The sequence below is a fragment of the Polypterus senegalus genome, chromosome 6 (assembly GCF_016835505.1).
Source record: "Polypterus senegalus isolate Bchr_013 chromosome 6, ASM1683550v1, whole genome shotgun sequence".
Taxonomy (NCBI): domain Eukaryota; kingdom Metazoa; phylum Chordata; class Cladistia; order Polypteriformes; family Polypteridae; genus Polypterus; species Polypterus senegalus.
The window spans coordinates 63303299-63317790 of NC_053159.1; the positions used below are offsets into that span (position 1 = coordinate 63303299).

The following is a 14492-nucleotide window of genomic DNA, read 5'->3' on the forward strand; positions in this document are numbered from 1 at the left end:
GAGATTGCAAAAGAGCAGGTAGAGCACAATTCCTCAAAGTCTGCCTTTGTAAAGAGATTATAGAAGCCAGTCATCATCATCTATAAATACACGCTGTCTTTTAATTTTTCCATTTGTGATGTCTTCTAACAATGCTAAAGCAGCCAATGTAGTTGGAGTAGTTTGGCCATTCCATGCATATCACATTGTTACCGACTGATTGCAATCAAGTGAATTAAATTTGTAGACAATATGCAATTAATTTTGGCGTATCTGTTAAAACTTGCATCATGAATGCAAATTTAAAAAAGAAAGGGAAACCACACAGAACCAGTAGCTCTGCTCTGAAGCTGTGTGCCACCCATTTGCAAAACTGAGCAAAAACTTGCATATGCATGGTATGAAGCTGCCACGAAAATGTGCGTGGCTTTACGCAAAGTTTAGTCTTTATACATCATGAAGTAAGCATGGAAATGGCCGTATGCAACATTTTTGTTCGTATGCACCACTTGTACGTGAGGCCCCAAGTCTGAATGGCAAGTGAGAAGCATACATACAAACAACACATACAGGTCTATAGTATGAAAAGGGAATGCTGAGACGGAAGAAAACATGGTGACAGAATGCTGAGGTAGTGGTAGTAATTGAGGAAAGGAGAAGCTGGTATAAGGAGTGGCAGAAAACAAAGGCAGTTGATGGGTATGTCATCCTACAAGAAAACAAAATAAAATGCTAGAAAAGCACTTGGGAGAGCACAAAAAATCAAGTGACAGGAGTTTGCACGTGAAATTCAGAGTGAGAAAACAAAGAGAGACATTTCCAGGAATGCAAAGCAGATGGCAAAACAAATTTGAGATGTGTGCATTGCTTGAAAAATGCTGATGGGAGCACCGTGATTGATTGTAAATAGACAGATGATGAAATTGAATGGGATAATGAAGTTCACTGCGAGAAAACAGCAGGTCTGACCTGTATGTTTTCAAAGGAGTAAGTCACAAAAGTGCTCAATGGATGAAGAATAGTAAAAAAAGAAAAAATAAGCTCAACTGGAGTGGTTATGGAAATGTTGATGGTAGCAGAAGGTCCTAGAGTTGAACAGTTGACACAACTGCACAAATTATTGTGTATGATTTGCTGGATTCCTGAATATGTGAAAAGTGTGTTTATTCCAGTATACAAAGACAAGGTGTATCCATTGGAGTATGAATGATATTGAGCAACCATGTTTTTGGATCAGATGGAATTTTGGATTGAAAGCGTCCTAGAGAAAAGCAGTTTGGTTTTATGCCTGGAAACAGAACAAAAGATGTGATCTTTTATGTCAGGCAACTACAGGAAAATTATCATGCAAAGAGAAAGAAAATGCTTTATGCTTTTGTAGATCAGAAGAAAGCATCTGACAGAGTTAGGAGTGGTTGAATTGTTAGTGGGCTAGTGGGTGTTAGTTACTGCATGTGCTGTTGAGGGGTCACTGTCTTTGAAGAGTAAGTTTTAGGAAAATTGTGTGAGGAGTAGTATACTCTATGGGAATGAAACAGGGACAATAAAAGGGTAACATGAGCCAAAACTGTAAAGATTGAAGATGAGAAAGATCCGCTGGAAGCAGGGAGTGTTATGGAGTGAGAGAGAAACAAATGCCAGATTAAAAGAAAGACTTGGTGTGAGGGTGATAGGTGTTGTGTTCAGGAGAAACATACTAATATGTTTTGGGCATGAGAAGTGAAAAACAGTGGAAGGTTGTGTAAAGAGCCGCACCAAAATGGAGGTAGAAGAGTGGGAGCCATTAAGGCCAAAGAAGACGGGCTGGATGTGCTATCAGAAGTGATAAAGAAAAATGTGGAAGGAAGTGATTTGGGACTGGTTGGAAGCTACTGGCTTCCATGGGTAAACTCAAAAAATGACTGTTAAACCAGTGATGATGATGAGGAGGATGATGATGTGTGTATCAGAATGGACCCTTCAGTGAACTGGCACCCCATCCAGTGTTGGTTCCTTTCTTGCACTCCAAGTTCGCTGACTAAATGGGATTAGGAAGACAGAAAATGTTGATATGTTTTTATTTTAGCGGTCCAGGATTGGTGTCTGCGTTGCACCCACTGATGCTGGGATGCATACTGGTTCCTCATGTCCCTGGAATAGGTATACAGGATTTAAAATGGATGATAGGCCTCATATACAGTATAGCATTTTGTTACAACATATTAAAGTATTGTCAGCATGCAACAACTGTATCATATTGCTTATACTAATACAGTACTAGAGGGTTCCCCCCTGCTAGTTTCGTTCGTAAACCCTCCCAGCCTTTGCCACATGCCAGCCACTTCGTGTCTCTGCCGCTCGCATTGTGAAGAGGGGGGCTGAACACACCCCAAGGAGATGCAGTCACTCCTCCAAAACCCTTCTTAAACGGTGATAAAATGGGAAACAAATAGTTTTGTTTGTTTTTTTGTTTTTTTTTAACCTCCTCTTTGCTGGCTTGCTACAGCTGCACACAGTGCTTTGAACATTTTAAAGCCTGTACAGTAGCTGTCCTACTCTTTGTCTTTTATTTCCGGCCACGGGCATGGTTAAATCTTTTGGCACGAACCCTTGTCTCGCAGGACGTGAGTTCTTGATATTTTTTAGTGTATAATTTAAGAATGGAATAAGAATCTGAAAATCTAACATTATCACATTTAAGTTTGATAAATTCTGAAAAGAATGATACCAAATATATATATATATATATATATATATATATATATACACACACAGTATATATAGGTTTTAAAATATGCCCGGTTTAAAGCATGACAAAAAAACGTGATGTAAAAGCATCACATAAAATCGTTGCACTTTTAGGCTTAGAATTTTTTTATATAGAGTAGAGTAAGTGGTTTTATGATGTCATTTAAACAGTGTTGCTGTAAATATATAAAACAGACATAATCTTAAACATTTCCAAATGTGGTCTTCTTACACGATGTTATTTTTTTATTACTTGTATACTGCATTAGCTGGGACAATATAATGTTTGTGACCTCCAATAAATTAAAATTGTATTATATAGAAAGAATTAATTAGACTTTCCTTCTTTGCTTTTTGTGTTTTTGTAACCACATTTTGGGTGCATTTTTCCAAACTGGTAGTCCGAATAGAGCATTGTGTGAAGGTTTCATTATGTGTTTGAACCATCATCATTGAGATGCGTACCATGATCCTAACAATGGTATCTGAATTGCTCCTTGCCACAGTATGTTCAACCTCCAGTCTCCTGATTCACCTGCTGCAGATCCTAATTTAATAAGTCTCTGTAAGTGTAGCAGCTGTTGTGATGCTTATTGCAGGCTTCAAGGCTGTAGAGATGTTTTTATTGTTCAAACTCTATGGGGAACTGTACTACATCATAATTTTCCCAGCAGATCAATGTACACGTAGGATGAAGCTTTTTTTTTTTTTTTTTTAATATATTAATTTCCTGACTCCCTGTAAGATGCTCACTGTGAACTGGATTTTTCTTTCAAGAACAAAAATAATCTTATCAAGTTATTGCAACGACTTACTGAATCAGAATTGAATACAAGCTTTCACCCTGATCAAGATGGGCTCTGGAAATGTAAGACAAGTTTGCTGCCCTATTGGGTTATTTTCAGTTTCAGTAGTTTGCCTGAGAAACACAGAAGCAAAAGACGTAGGCATGAAAATTCATCTGTTAGGCTGGATGCTCCTCAGGTGACTATTTGTAATACTTTATTTTTTTCTTCTGTGTGCAAGTATAAAAGTTGGCTGAAATCTAGTATGCTAGTCCATGTTGTAGAGAATTTTGTAGGGAAAAAATGTTTATGCTTTTGATTGTAGGTATTCTGTTTTTTTTTTTACTTCTGACGCAATTTTATTTTTTTAAAGTTAGGTACTGTTGTGTTTTTTTTTTTTTGCTTTCTATTTGAAATTGAGGGATAATGATATAGCATTGTTTTCTATTGTAGGACAGGTCATTTTATTATTTTTTACAATCAGAACTCTTTGTGTGTTGAACTGTCTAAACAGTAATGGAAATTACATTTTAATTGTAAATGTCATTGCTACAGAGTGTGGAGCACAGAGTACTTTCTCGAGACCCTTCTGCTGACCTGGAGTTCAAGCAGCCTGATTCAGGGATGTCCTCACCCAACACAACAATGTCATCTACAGCCCAGCAAATGCGATATGACATTGGTTCGCCCACCAGCACTTTGTCCAACTATGATTCCTGTAACTCAAGCCAGTCTAGCACAGGAGAGAAGAGGGGAGCCAACCCCACTGCAAGCAGAAGTGCAGGTTAGTATTAATCACTTGCCAGTTGTTAATAAAACCAGACATTCCTGTAAGGTAGTAAGTAAAAAATAATCGTACTAAGTTGCTTCAGTATGAAATAGTTGAGGTGTATGTATGTACAGTATATATTCTGTTATGGACTGGTGCTGTTCTAGGGTTGTTTTCTTATTTTATGCTCAATGCAATTGACATTGGCACCAGTCTTCCATGAACCTAAACTGGATAAAAATGTTACAAAAAAGCTTATTGACTGAATAGTTAGAATTGACACTTCTACTACTACAACAGTACACCTACCAACGCACCCATAACACAGTAATTAAATGTATTCCTGCATGCCCAGTGGAAACTGCAATATATTTCTCATCATAACCAATGAACCGGAGCCATTTTGTCGTCTTGCATTTGACCTTTTATATAGAAAAGTATCATTCATTGGTACCATGTACTGTGTATATACACAGTATATACAAAACTATGTACTGTTTGGCAGAATTGAGAAGGATGGAGAAAAGTGATTCTGCATTATGGTTGAGGACTTTAATAATGGTTTGTCTTTCTAAGTGTTTTTATAAATATATGTAAGCACTTAAAAAGATTAACCATTATTGAAGTGTGTGTATATATTATGTATATACATATACTGTATGATTGACGGCAAAGCGGAGACTAAAACCAACACACTGAGTGAGACTATGGACACTGTAGGCTTGAAACCTGCTAATCTGGTTGGATTAGGGTCAGATGGAACGGCTGTTATGATTGGGGAAACAGAGAAAGGTGTGGCAAAACTACTTAGAGATAAATCATCTGGACTCTTGGTCAACTGCCACTGTGTAAAACCACCGATTGACCCTTGCCAGTGCCCAAGCAGCAGCTGTTGTACCTTATTTAACAAAACTGAACATCGTTTGGCAGCTCATCTATTTCTTCCAAAATTCCTCAGTTAGGATGGCTGGTTTAACGGAAATTCAAAAATATTCTGAACATTCCCCAAATTAAGCTGAAAATGGCCAGTAACACTAGATGGCTGTCTGATGACTTTGCAGTACAGTCACTATGGCAGTGTACAATGAGTGATCTCCTTGGTGGGCCCAGATCCTGGGGATTTTGATTATGGGAAAGCTTCACACAACTGGGCCTCTAGGAAGAAAAGAAGAATAAGTATTTAACTGAAGACACATTCTGCATATGCAAGTTGGCTTTGAAGAATACTTTTAAAATTTTCTTCATTAGGTTTCCTATACTTTTTTTCATTGTTTTCACTTTTCTTCCCGACAGCAACAATACTTGTGCCTCTTGGTTTATGTCATAATAATTGTTATTTAAATTTTTTGTTAGGGTTGCAGGATCCTGAATTGGATACTTCTTAAATTTAATAAAAATATACTGGCACAAGTGTCAAGCCTTAAAAAAGAAAGTCATATTGAGCTTTGGAAAATAATAATAAACTAATAAAAATAGTGCATATTTAATTTTCCCCACCACCAAATTTCCTCGTCCCACCCCACCCTGCTACTTTTTCTTGCCTCCCGGCTGAAAAAAAATTCTGGGGAGAAAATTTGGATCTTGATCTTTGTTTGTCCGCGAATGAATTAGAAGAAGAAGCACTAGATGGCAGTAGAGAGACAGCTAAAACATAGGCATTGCATTAAGAATCTCCTCCAGGCTTATACTACTGAAGACTGTAGTACTCCAGTCACACATCAAAACACAGACATTCAAACTAAACAAATTGTTGTGCTTTAAATTAACTAAAGAGATCTTCATTTAGATCTTGATCTTTGTTTGTCCGCGAATTCCACGCATGCGTAGACCACTTTCCAGTTTAGTACGTTGTTGTTACTCACGGATGTCAACAATGTGCCAAAATAACGAAAGGGGTGGTTACGCTGGTTAGCTCCTGAGGCCTGGTTAGAGAATGAGATTGCCGAAGATAAAAGGTACGTGCCTACGTAACATATGAATGAAAGAAAGACAGTGGGTAACAGTGGGTAAAATGAATGACAACGTAACAGCACATTCCGGAAATTATTATTGTTACGTTGTAGCCGGTGAGTGCTGCGCGTCTCACAGTTGTACCGTGGCTTGCTCACATGTCAGTTAAGTGATCCTTATTTATGCTTTAAAGAGCCTGGATACCTATGTGTCCTCTTTTTATAACCATTGCTCCGTTTATATTGCCTTACTCTTTGGATTGCCACAAAACAACCTGCGAGATTGGAGAACGGTTGAGAAGAGATCGTGAGAGGAAACGATAGCGTCATGAAAACGAGATGGACTGTGAACAGACAGAACCAGAAATGCTCCTACACCACCACATAATTATGATTCGGATAGTGATTCCGAATAGGCCGTTCCTATCGAATCAATATCCAAGGGTTTTCTTTTGTAATTTTATTTCCCTTATAAAAAATCATAATGCTGTGCGACGAAGGGCCCAGTTCACGATTGGCAGCCGCGTTTAAACAGGTAGCCCTTCACAGACAACTTTAACACACGCAATGTAGTTGGGCGCACATGGCTAGTATTAATATATATATATATATATATATATATATATATATATATATATATATATATATACACTAATAAAAGGCAAAGCCCTCACTGACTGACTCACTCATCACTAATTCTCCAACTTCCCGTGTAGGTAGAAGGCTGATTAGGTTGTAGGCTGTAGGTTGGCAGGCTCATTCCTTACAGCTTACTTACAAAAGTTGGGCAGGTTTCATTTCGAAATTCTACGCGTAATGGTCATAATTGGAACCTATTTTTCTCCATATACTGTAATGGAGTTCAGCTCGATGGCCATGGGGGGTGGAGTTTCGTGTGACATCATCACGCCTCCCACATAATCATGTGAACTGACTGTGAGCCCAGTACGTAGAAAACAAGGAAGAGCTCCAAAAAGCGCTGAAGAAAACATGCATTATACAATTGAGAAGGCAGCAAAACAATAAGAAGCAAGCGAGTGACACATACAAGCATATTCATAAGTGCAGCTACTGTGGAAACAAAGCACGGTGTAAACCATACGTTTAAATGAAGTTTATAGACACGCTCCCACTGCTGTTTGTCATGTACAGTGACGCATACAAGCATATTCATGATTGCAGCTACTTCGGAAACAAAGCATGGTGTAAACCTAAAGTTTAAATTAAGTTCATAGACGGGCTGCCGCTGGCGTTTGTCATGCCCACGACTAATGCGGGATACAAGTTTAATGAGAGGACGCAGGGTATAAACAAGAGTTTTGATCACTTTATAACTAAGTTAAAATTGCTGGTGAAGGGCTGTGCTTATGCAAATTCCGAGAGACTGTGCTTGTGGGGGGATTGACAGTTGAGGCGGGTGGGGGAGTGACGTCATCATCTCCCCTCCCATTCACCTCATTTCGCTCTGAGCTGAGCTCCGCAGCTAACGCGGTCTTGCGGAAGCAACTTTGTGACGCTGCCACCAAATACTCACAGAAAAATACACAATTAAATACACAAGCTGTCTCTAGAGTTTCTCCACACTCTGAATCTTCCAGGCACTACTTACAAAAGGTTACATTGACAATCATGTTACGTTATTTTTTTAAATGTTTCCTTTTCTTAGCACAAGCACAGCTAAGAAGCTTCGATGCATGCGCTCCATAACGCATTAAAAAATAACGCATTTAATCACACTTTACATTCCAAGCAAAGGGGAACTTCTCTCAATGCATGATTTCCTGGTACACCGATTACATTGATGCACACATCAGAGCTACAAAAATGTAAGAGTCGGAAGAAAGCGTTAGGACTGATTGGAGGAAAATTTCATTTCAAAAGACTACCCGACGGAAGCCTTGATAAAAGCGTGGTTTTGTGCAAACTGTGCAAAAAGGAGTTTGCATAACACAAAGGTGAAGCTGGTCAAATTACCTTTTATGTTTCTGCCTTATTTTTTTAAGATGAAAAACTGCATTTTATGTTGAAATTTTTCTTATTATTATTGAAAGACAATACCATTCTGAACATGTACTTAGAATACCACTTTATTTTTAAGTCTGCCCAATTTTAGCCACGGATGATGATTCTGATTTGAATTGAAATGCAGTTTAAATGCATTTTTTTTTTCAGAAATTAAGAGCTTGAGTTTACTATATCCATGTCTATTATTTGATTCTGTCGCCCACTAAAACCCTTTTAAATTAAAAAAAACATTTGTGCTTTGGGGCAAATTTACGTGTGCGATTACATGCGATGAATCAAGATTAATTAATTACAATGCTTCTAATTAATTAGATACATTTTTTTAATCCAGTCCCACCCCTATTATATATATACTAACAGAATACCCGCGCTTTGCAGTGGAGAAGTAAAAAGAAAAGGAAACAGTTTAATAATAATGTAACATGATTGACAATGTAATTGTTTTGTCATTGTCATGAGTGTTGCTGGCATATATATATACATACATACATACACATATATATATAATATATGTGTATGTGTGTGTACATATATACACAAACACATATACTATGGGGTGCCAAACAGGCAAATACATTGATTTTCTGAATATATAAAGTTGGCGTCAGAATATATAAAGTCATTCCCGAATATATAAAGTCAAAACTTGAATATATAAAGCCAGCGTTGGTATATATAAAGTCAAACTTGTTTCTGAATATATAAAGTCATTGCTGGAATATATAAAGTCAGCGTCGGAATATATAAAGTCAGCGTCAGAATATATAAAGTCATTCCTGATTATATAAAGTCAATATCGGAGTATATAAACTCATTCCTGAATATATAAAGTCAAAGTCAAAATATATGGATTGAAACGACTCTGAACTGAACTAAGTTAACAAAAACGTATTCAGAAAAAAAAATTAAAAAAACACTGTTCGGTAATGTTTTGAAAATGATGCATGTGCCCTGCCCAGGATTGGTTCCTGCCTTGCACCCAGTGTTGGCTGGGATTGGCTCCAGCAGACCCCATGACCCTGTGGTCGGATTCAACGGGTTGGGAAATGGATGGATATTCCAGCGCTGACTTTATATATTCAGGTTTTGACTTTATATATTCGGGAATGACTTTATATATTCCAGCGCTTATTTTATATATTTTGAAATATTCCAACGCCGTCTTTATATACTCAGGTTTTAACTTTATATATTTGGGAATGACTTTATATATTCCAGCGCTGACTTTATATATTCAAGTTTTGACTTTATTTATTCCGACAGTGATTTTATATAATCAAGTTTTGATTTTATATATTCGGGAATGACTATATATATATATATATATATATATATATATATATATATATATATATATATATATATATATATATATATATATATATATATATATATATATATATATATATATATATATATATATATATACAAGTTTTACTTTATATAGTTAAATTTAGTCATCATTGCATACATTTTTCTTCACCATAGAAATTTAAAGACTAAATTTCTAAACAATATATATATATATGTGTATGTGTGTGTGTGTGTGTATATGTACATGTATATATATATATGTACATGTGTGTATATATATATATATGTACATGTATATATATAATATATATATATATATATATATATATGTACATGTATGTATGTGTGTATATGTATATGACAGCAACACTCATGACAATGTCAATCATGATACGTTATCATTAAAATGTTTCCTTTTCTTTTTCATTACTTCTTTAACACACTACTTCTCCGCCGCAAAGCACGAGTATTTTGCTTATAATATAATATATTGTGGTAAGTGGCCCGGACACAGACAGGTAGACCTGTTTAAAGCACCACCACACATTTATTTTACAACTAATATTTAAAATAATGCACACACAACTCCCCCAAAGTCCAGGCCTCAACACCATGCCTCGCTCTCTTCAGGCCGCCCAGGCCCGCACCTAGGGGGGGGACAACCATGACACTTGTCAGGGGCCCGCCCTTTTTCTAGTTTTAAAATATACACACATAATTGAACGAAACAAAACCACCTACTCTGCATTTCAGTTTATTTTTCTGAAGATTTTCAATAGTTTCTAGGAGCTCGGGCTATTTACAGCAAGGTCTTACACAGCTATTATATATAAAATATACTGAATAGAAGGAATCTGTGAATATCCCAGTATTGTACATAATACTTTATTTTATAAAAATTGCAGGATTAGATGTTAAACTCAATGGTGCTATTAAGTCAATTTTACTAGTATGTCAGAAAAATCCACATAGAAAAATTCACATTTTTCTTAATCCACAAATTTTTTTTTTCTTTAGATAGTGTCAACAATTTTGTAACAAAACTGCGTAGATTATTATTGTATTGGCCTTTATATTAAAGTCCCTGGTTTATGACCAACATATGGAAAAAACATCAGTGCAGGTTTTCCACTTGCACCAGGATTCAGGGTAAGCTTGTGTTGTTTTTTTTTTTTGTTTTTTTTCTTCTTCCCCCAAGCCTTCTTTCCAAAGATAAATGGAATCTTCCATGAAATTTCACATCTTGCCTTGTTCCTGACCTGTATGTAGAACCTGTGACAATATGCCAGGCTTTTGATTGGTTACAATGAAATTATGGTCATGGTGGAAAGACTAAGTAAATTGTTGGTCCCCTGTTCACTTTCTTTAAGACTTGGCTTAGTTTTTTGGATGGGCTTAATTTTTTGAAATACTAACCTTTTTGATAAACTGAGTCACAAGTACACTGCAGACATAGGGAAGGCACTTTTTGCTGTTTGAGCGGATGACGGTCTTTAATATGACTCAGAAACCTTGATTTGTAACAACAAAGTATATAGACAAATGTCAAAGAAAGCTGAACAAAAAACATGTTAGCAGTGAATTAAAGTTCATCCATCCATCCATCCATCCATTATCCAACCCGCTATATCCCAACTACAGGGTCACGGGGTTCTGCTGGAGCCAATCCCAGCCAACACAGGACACAAGGCAGGAAACAAACCCCAGGCAGGGCACCAGCCCACCGCAGGGCACGCACACACTAGGGACAATTTTGAATTGCCAATGTACCTAACCTGCATGTCTTTGGACTGTGGGAGGAAACCCATGCAGACATGGGGAGAACATGCAAACTCCATGCAGGGAGGACCCGGGAAGTGAACCCGGTTCTCCTAACTGCGAGACAGCAGTGCTACCAACTTTGGCACTGCGCCGCCCGTGAATTAAAGTGCAGAGGAAAAAAGTTAAAATTATAGAAAATTAGCCAAAGGGCTACCTTAACTATGCAAATATCCAACACTCATGTTTGATATAATCTGTTTACAATATATCTTTCATTTTGTGGTTCTTCTGTCTAATTTGAAGTTTCCTGAAACTAGGCAATCGGCAGACAAGGGTCATTACTGAGATGTGCAGGGTAGAACACCCAAGAGCAAAAATACATTGCATGAAAGTAGAGGAGATTTTTGTCATTTTACTGCATATATCTGAAGCCAAATAGGAAATAAATAAGTAGCATCTGAAACACCAATACAAAAAGAGCAACACATATAATGCCAGTATGGACTAAATGAGCAAGGGCCTTGGTGGCTGCTTCCACAGAATGAAAATATTCAGACTTTAAAAATAATGTGCTTATTTGACAAGGTAAATGATGTTTAATAATATCAACATTCTGTGGCTGTCTCTTTGTTATTAAATGCGCCAGCTTACTACTAGGTAAAGTAGCACCTCAGCCATTCTGTTCCTCTATAATTTCTCAAGACACAATAAAAAGTAACTGTTTCAGTGGCTTTAAATTTCCTTAATGACCCAGCATAGTCTAACCAAATGGCTTCTAAAGTCTCTCCTGTGTTAGAGAGGGAAGGTGAGTACTGCCCTCTAGTGGATCCAGAAAATGAAGTGCCCTGGTTTGTTAACACCTGCAATATTCTGTATTTTCACCCAAAACTTTGGTTTAAGTAGTTCAACTTAAAGTATATTTAGACAGTAAAACAAGCCATACAGCTGTTTGTAATCCAAGCTACATTTGAATTGTTGACAGGTTTTGCTTATAAAGTAGATTTTCATTATTAGGACTTTTTTCTTTATTTTTTATTTGCACCTCCCTTGATTCATTGCATCTTTGTAAAAATATGTATCTGCTCATTGATCATGCAGATGATGGGAGACCATATGTTTTCCTGTCTCTTCTATTAGTGTCTCTAATGACCATTATCCTCTCTCCGGTGTACTGCAGATATTGAAATTAACCTTCACCTTTAATCCTCCATAATAAATTTTATCTGTGACTTAAATCCCAGTTTATGTGTGACTATATCCTATAATTTTATCATTTAGAAGTTGATTCAAAAGAAGCCTTTGCCGTAAGGGGCTGTGCTGGGAGCCCTTTCTGCTTTTTATTTAGGGGCCCACTCATTGCAGCTTCCTTGCTAGAAATCCTCAAATGGAGTTGCCTGCAAGCTTTATATTGTGATATTGGACTCCTGTGTATTTTCTCCTTAAATAGATTTTATAATCACTGGTATAATACCAACAGCATCTGGAATGAAGCAGCATTATAGGACAAATTAAAATTTGAGTAGTTCTCACCAGGTCAACTAAAGACTGACTAAACCAGAGGTAGTAAAATACAATGAAGGCAGAGATGGGAGCAAATTTTTAAAGATAAGCAAAGAGGAGAACTACATACCTGTTAAGAAGGAACTGTTGTGGTTAGCCCTGTTTTGTTTCAGTCTGTTTCATTTTTTCCTGTTCTACTGTATTATCCCCTTTTCTTATCACAAATATGTAAATGCTGTCAACATTTACCTGTTCTCAGTAAGTACACTTTTAGAGTGCCATGGCTGCTTGTACATCCAATGCGTAACAATTTTAACATTACTGACATGGAAAGTTGTGTTTAAGTTTTCAGTATTGTCTGTTTGATTAACTATCATATTTTCCTTCTTATTTTGAGTTGTGTTTTTTTTTTTTTATTAATAAAAATATTTTGAGAGTAATGCGGCAGAAATATGTCTGACAAATTAAAAAAAAAAAAAAAAGTTTTCCTCTCCATAACACTAATTTTGATTCTGGCTGAATGTAACCATTATGGGCAAGTGAAAACACCTAACCAAACTACTCAGCAGTAAAAGATATGCTGTAGACATTAAAGCTTTTCTTTTACACATCAGCCTTCTCAAAGACAGGAAAAAACAGGATAATACGTGCTGCTTAGATTAAACTTTAACAATAACAAATTATTTATGGTTGTTATGTGATGGGTCCATTGATTCATTCCAGGCCTAAAGCAAAACCTTGTGTTTTCATAGCTACAAGAACCTCTCAAATCAACAAATGGCTTAGTCAAGATCACCTCCCTATTTTTCTTACATGTCTAATCAGCTATATAATGACAGAACTCGCCTTATATAGGGAGAGTCTGGACAAACAGTAAGCTTTGCCCAGACTGATTGACCTTTATACAGAGAATCACCCCTGCTGACATATGGGCCACAACAGACATCTTGGTTAAATATGGAAAGCTTTGTGATAGTGGAAAGGGTAATCAGAAATATCTTACAGTTGTATGCACATGTTACTGCCTTATTCAGTTGTTTTGGAAGTTAGGAGAGGAATCAACAGAAAATTAACATAAGAGTTCCACATTCAGGATTGAGGTGGCACACAAAGCATCTTTTACAATTGCAGGTTATTATAATGAGTTGTCAAATACATATACACTGATTTTTTTTAATTTATTTTTTATCTTTTGTTTACATTTCACAGGGATGCCAGAAACTGCCATTACTGACATGCAAACATACATGGACATGTTGAACCCAGAACTAGGTGCAGGAGGCCAAAAGAAATCTTCATTAAATCCTGGTGCAGCACCCCCTCCTCCCCCGCCTAGCTTTCCTCCCCCTCCTCCTCCTGCAGCTTCTGCCATTCCCCCTCCTCCCCCTACATATCCTGCTCCAAACCCACCTGATGGTCAGCCATCTGCCGAGATCTACCTACAGGTGAAGAATAATCTACGGCATGTGGATAGTGATACTATAAGGAAGGAGGTAAGTTTATAGAGTGATGGAGACTGCCGTCATCCAAACATAAAAGGTCAGAAGTGTTAGTACTAACAAATTAATTGGAATTCAGGCTTTGGCTACTAATACAAACAGGAAACATCCTACTATGCAAAGGTCTGGAGTCAGGTTTCTATATATGTGCAAACTTGGTTGAGACAGAGGACGGGGTTACCTG

The 14492-nt window shown here is 36.9% G+C and overlaps 1 protein-coding gene across 3 annotated transcripts in view; it reads left to right on the forward strand.

The window, feature by feature from the left end:
* The window catches only part of espn (espin), a 150325-nt gene that overhangs the window by 71238 nt on the left and 64595 nt on the right, over positions 1–14492 (forward strand). For all 3 annotated transcript variants that reach the window (XM_039756126.1, XM_039756127.1, XM_039756125.1), the window contains exons 6-7: positions 4047–4275; positions 14019–14302. In XM_039756126.1, the coding sequence (XP_039612060.1) occupies positions 4047–4275; positions 14019–14302 (513 nt within the window). The remainder of the gene's footprint in view (positions 1–4046; positions 4276–14018; positions 14303–14492) is intronic.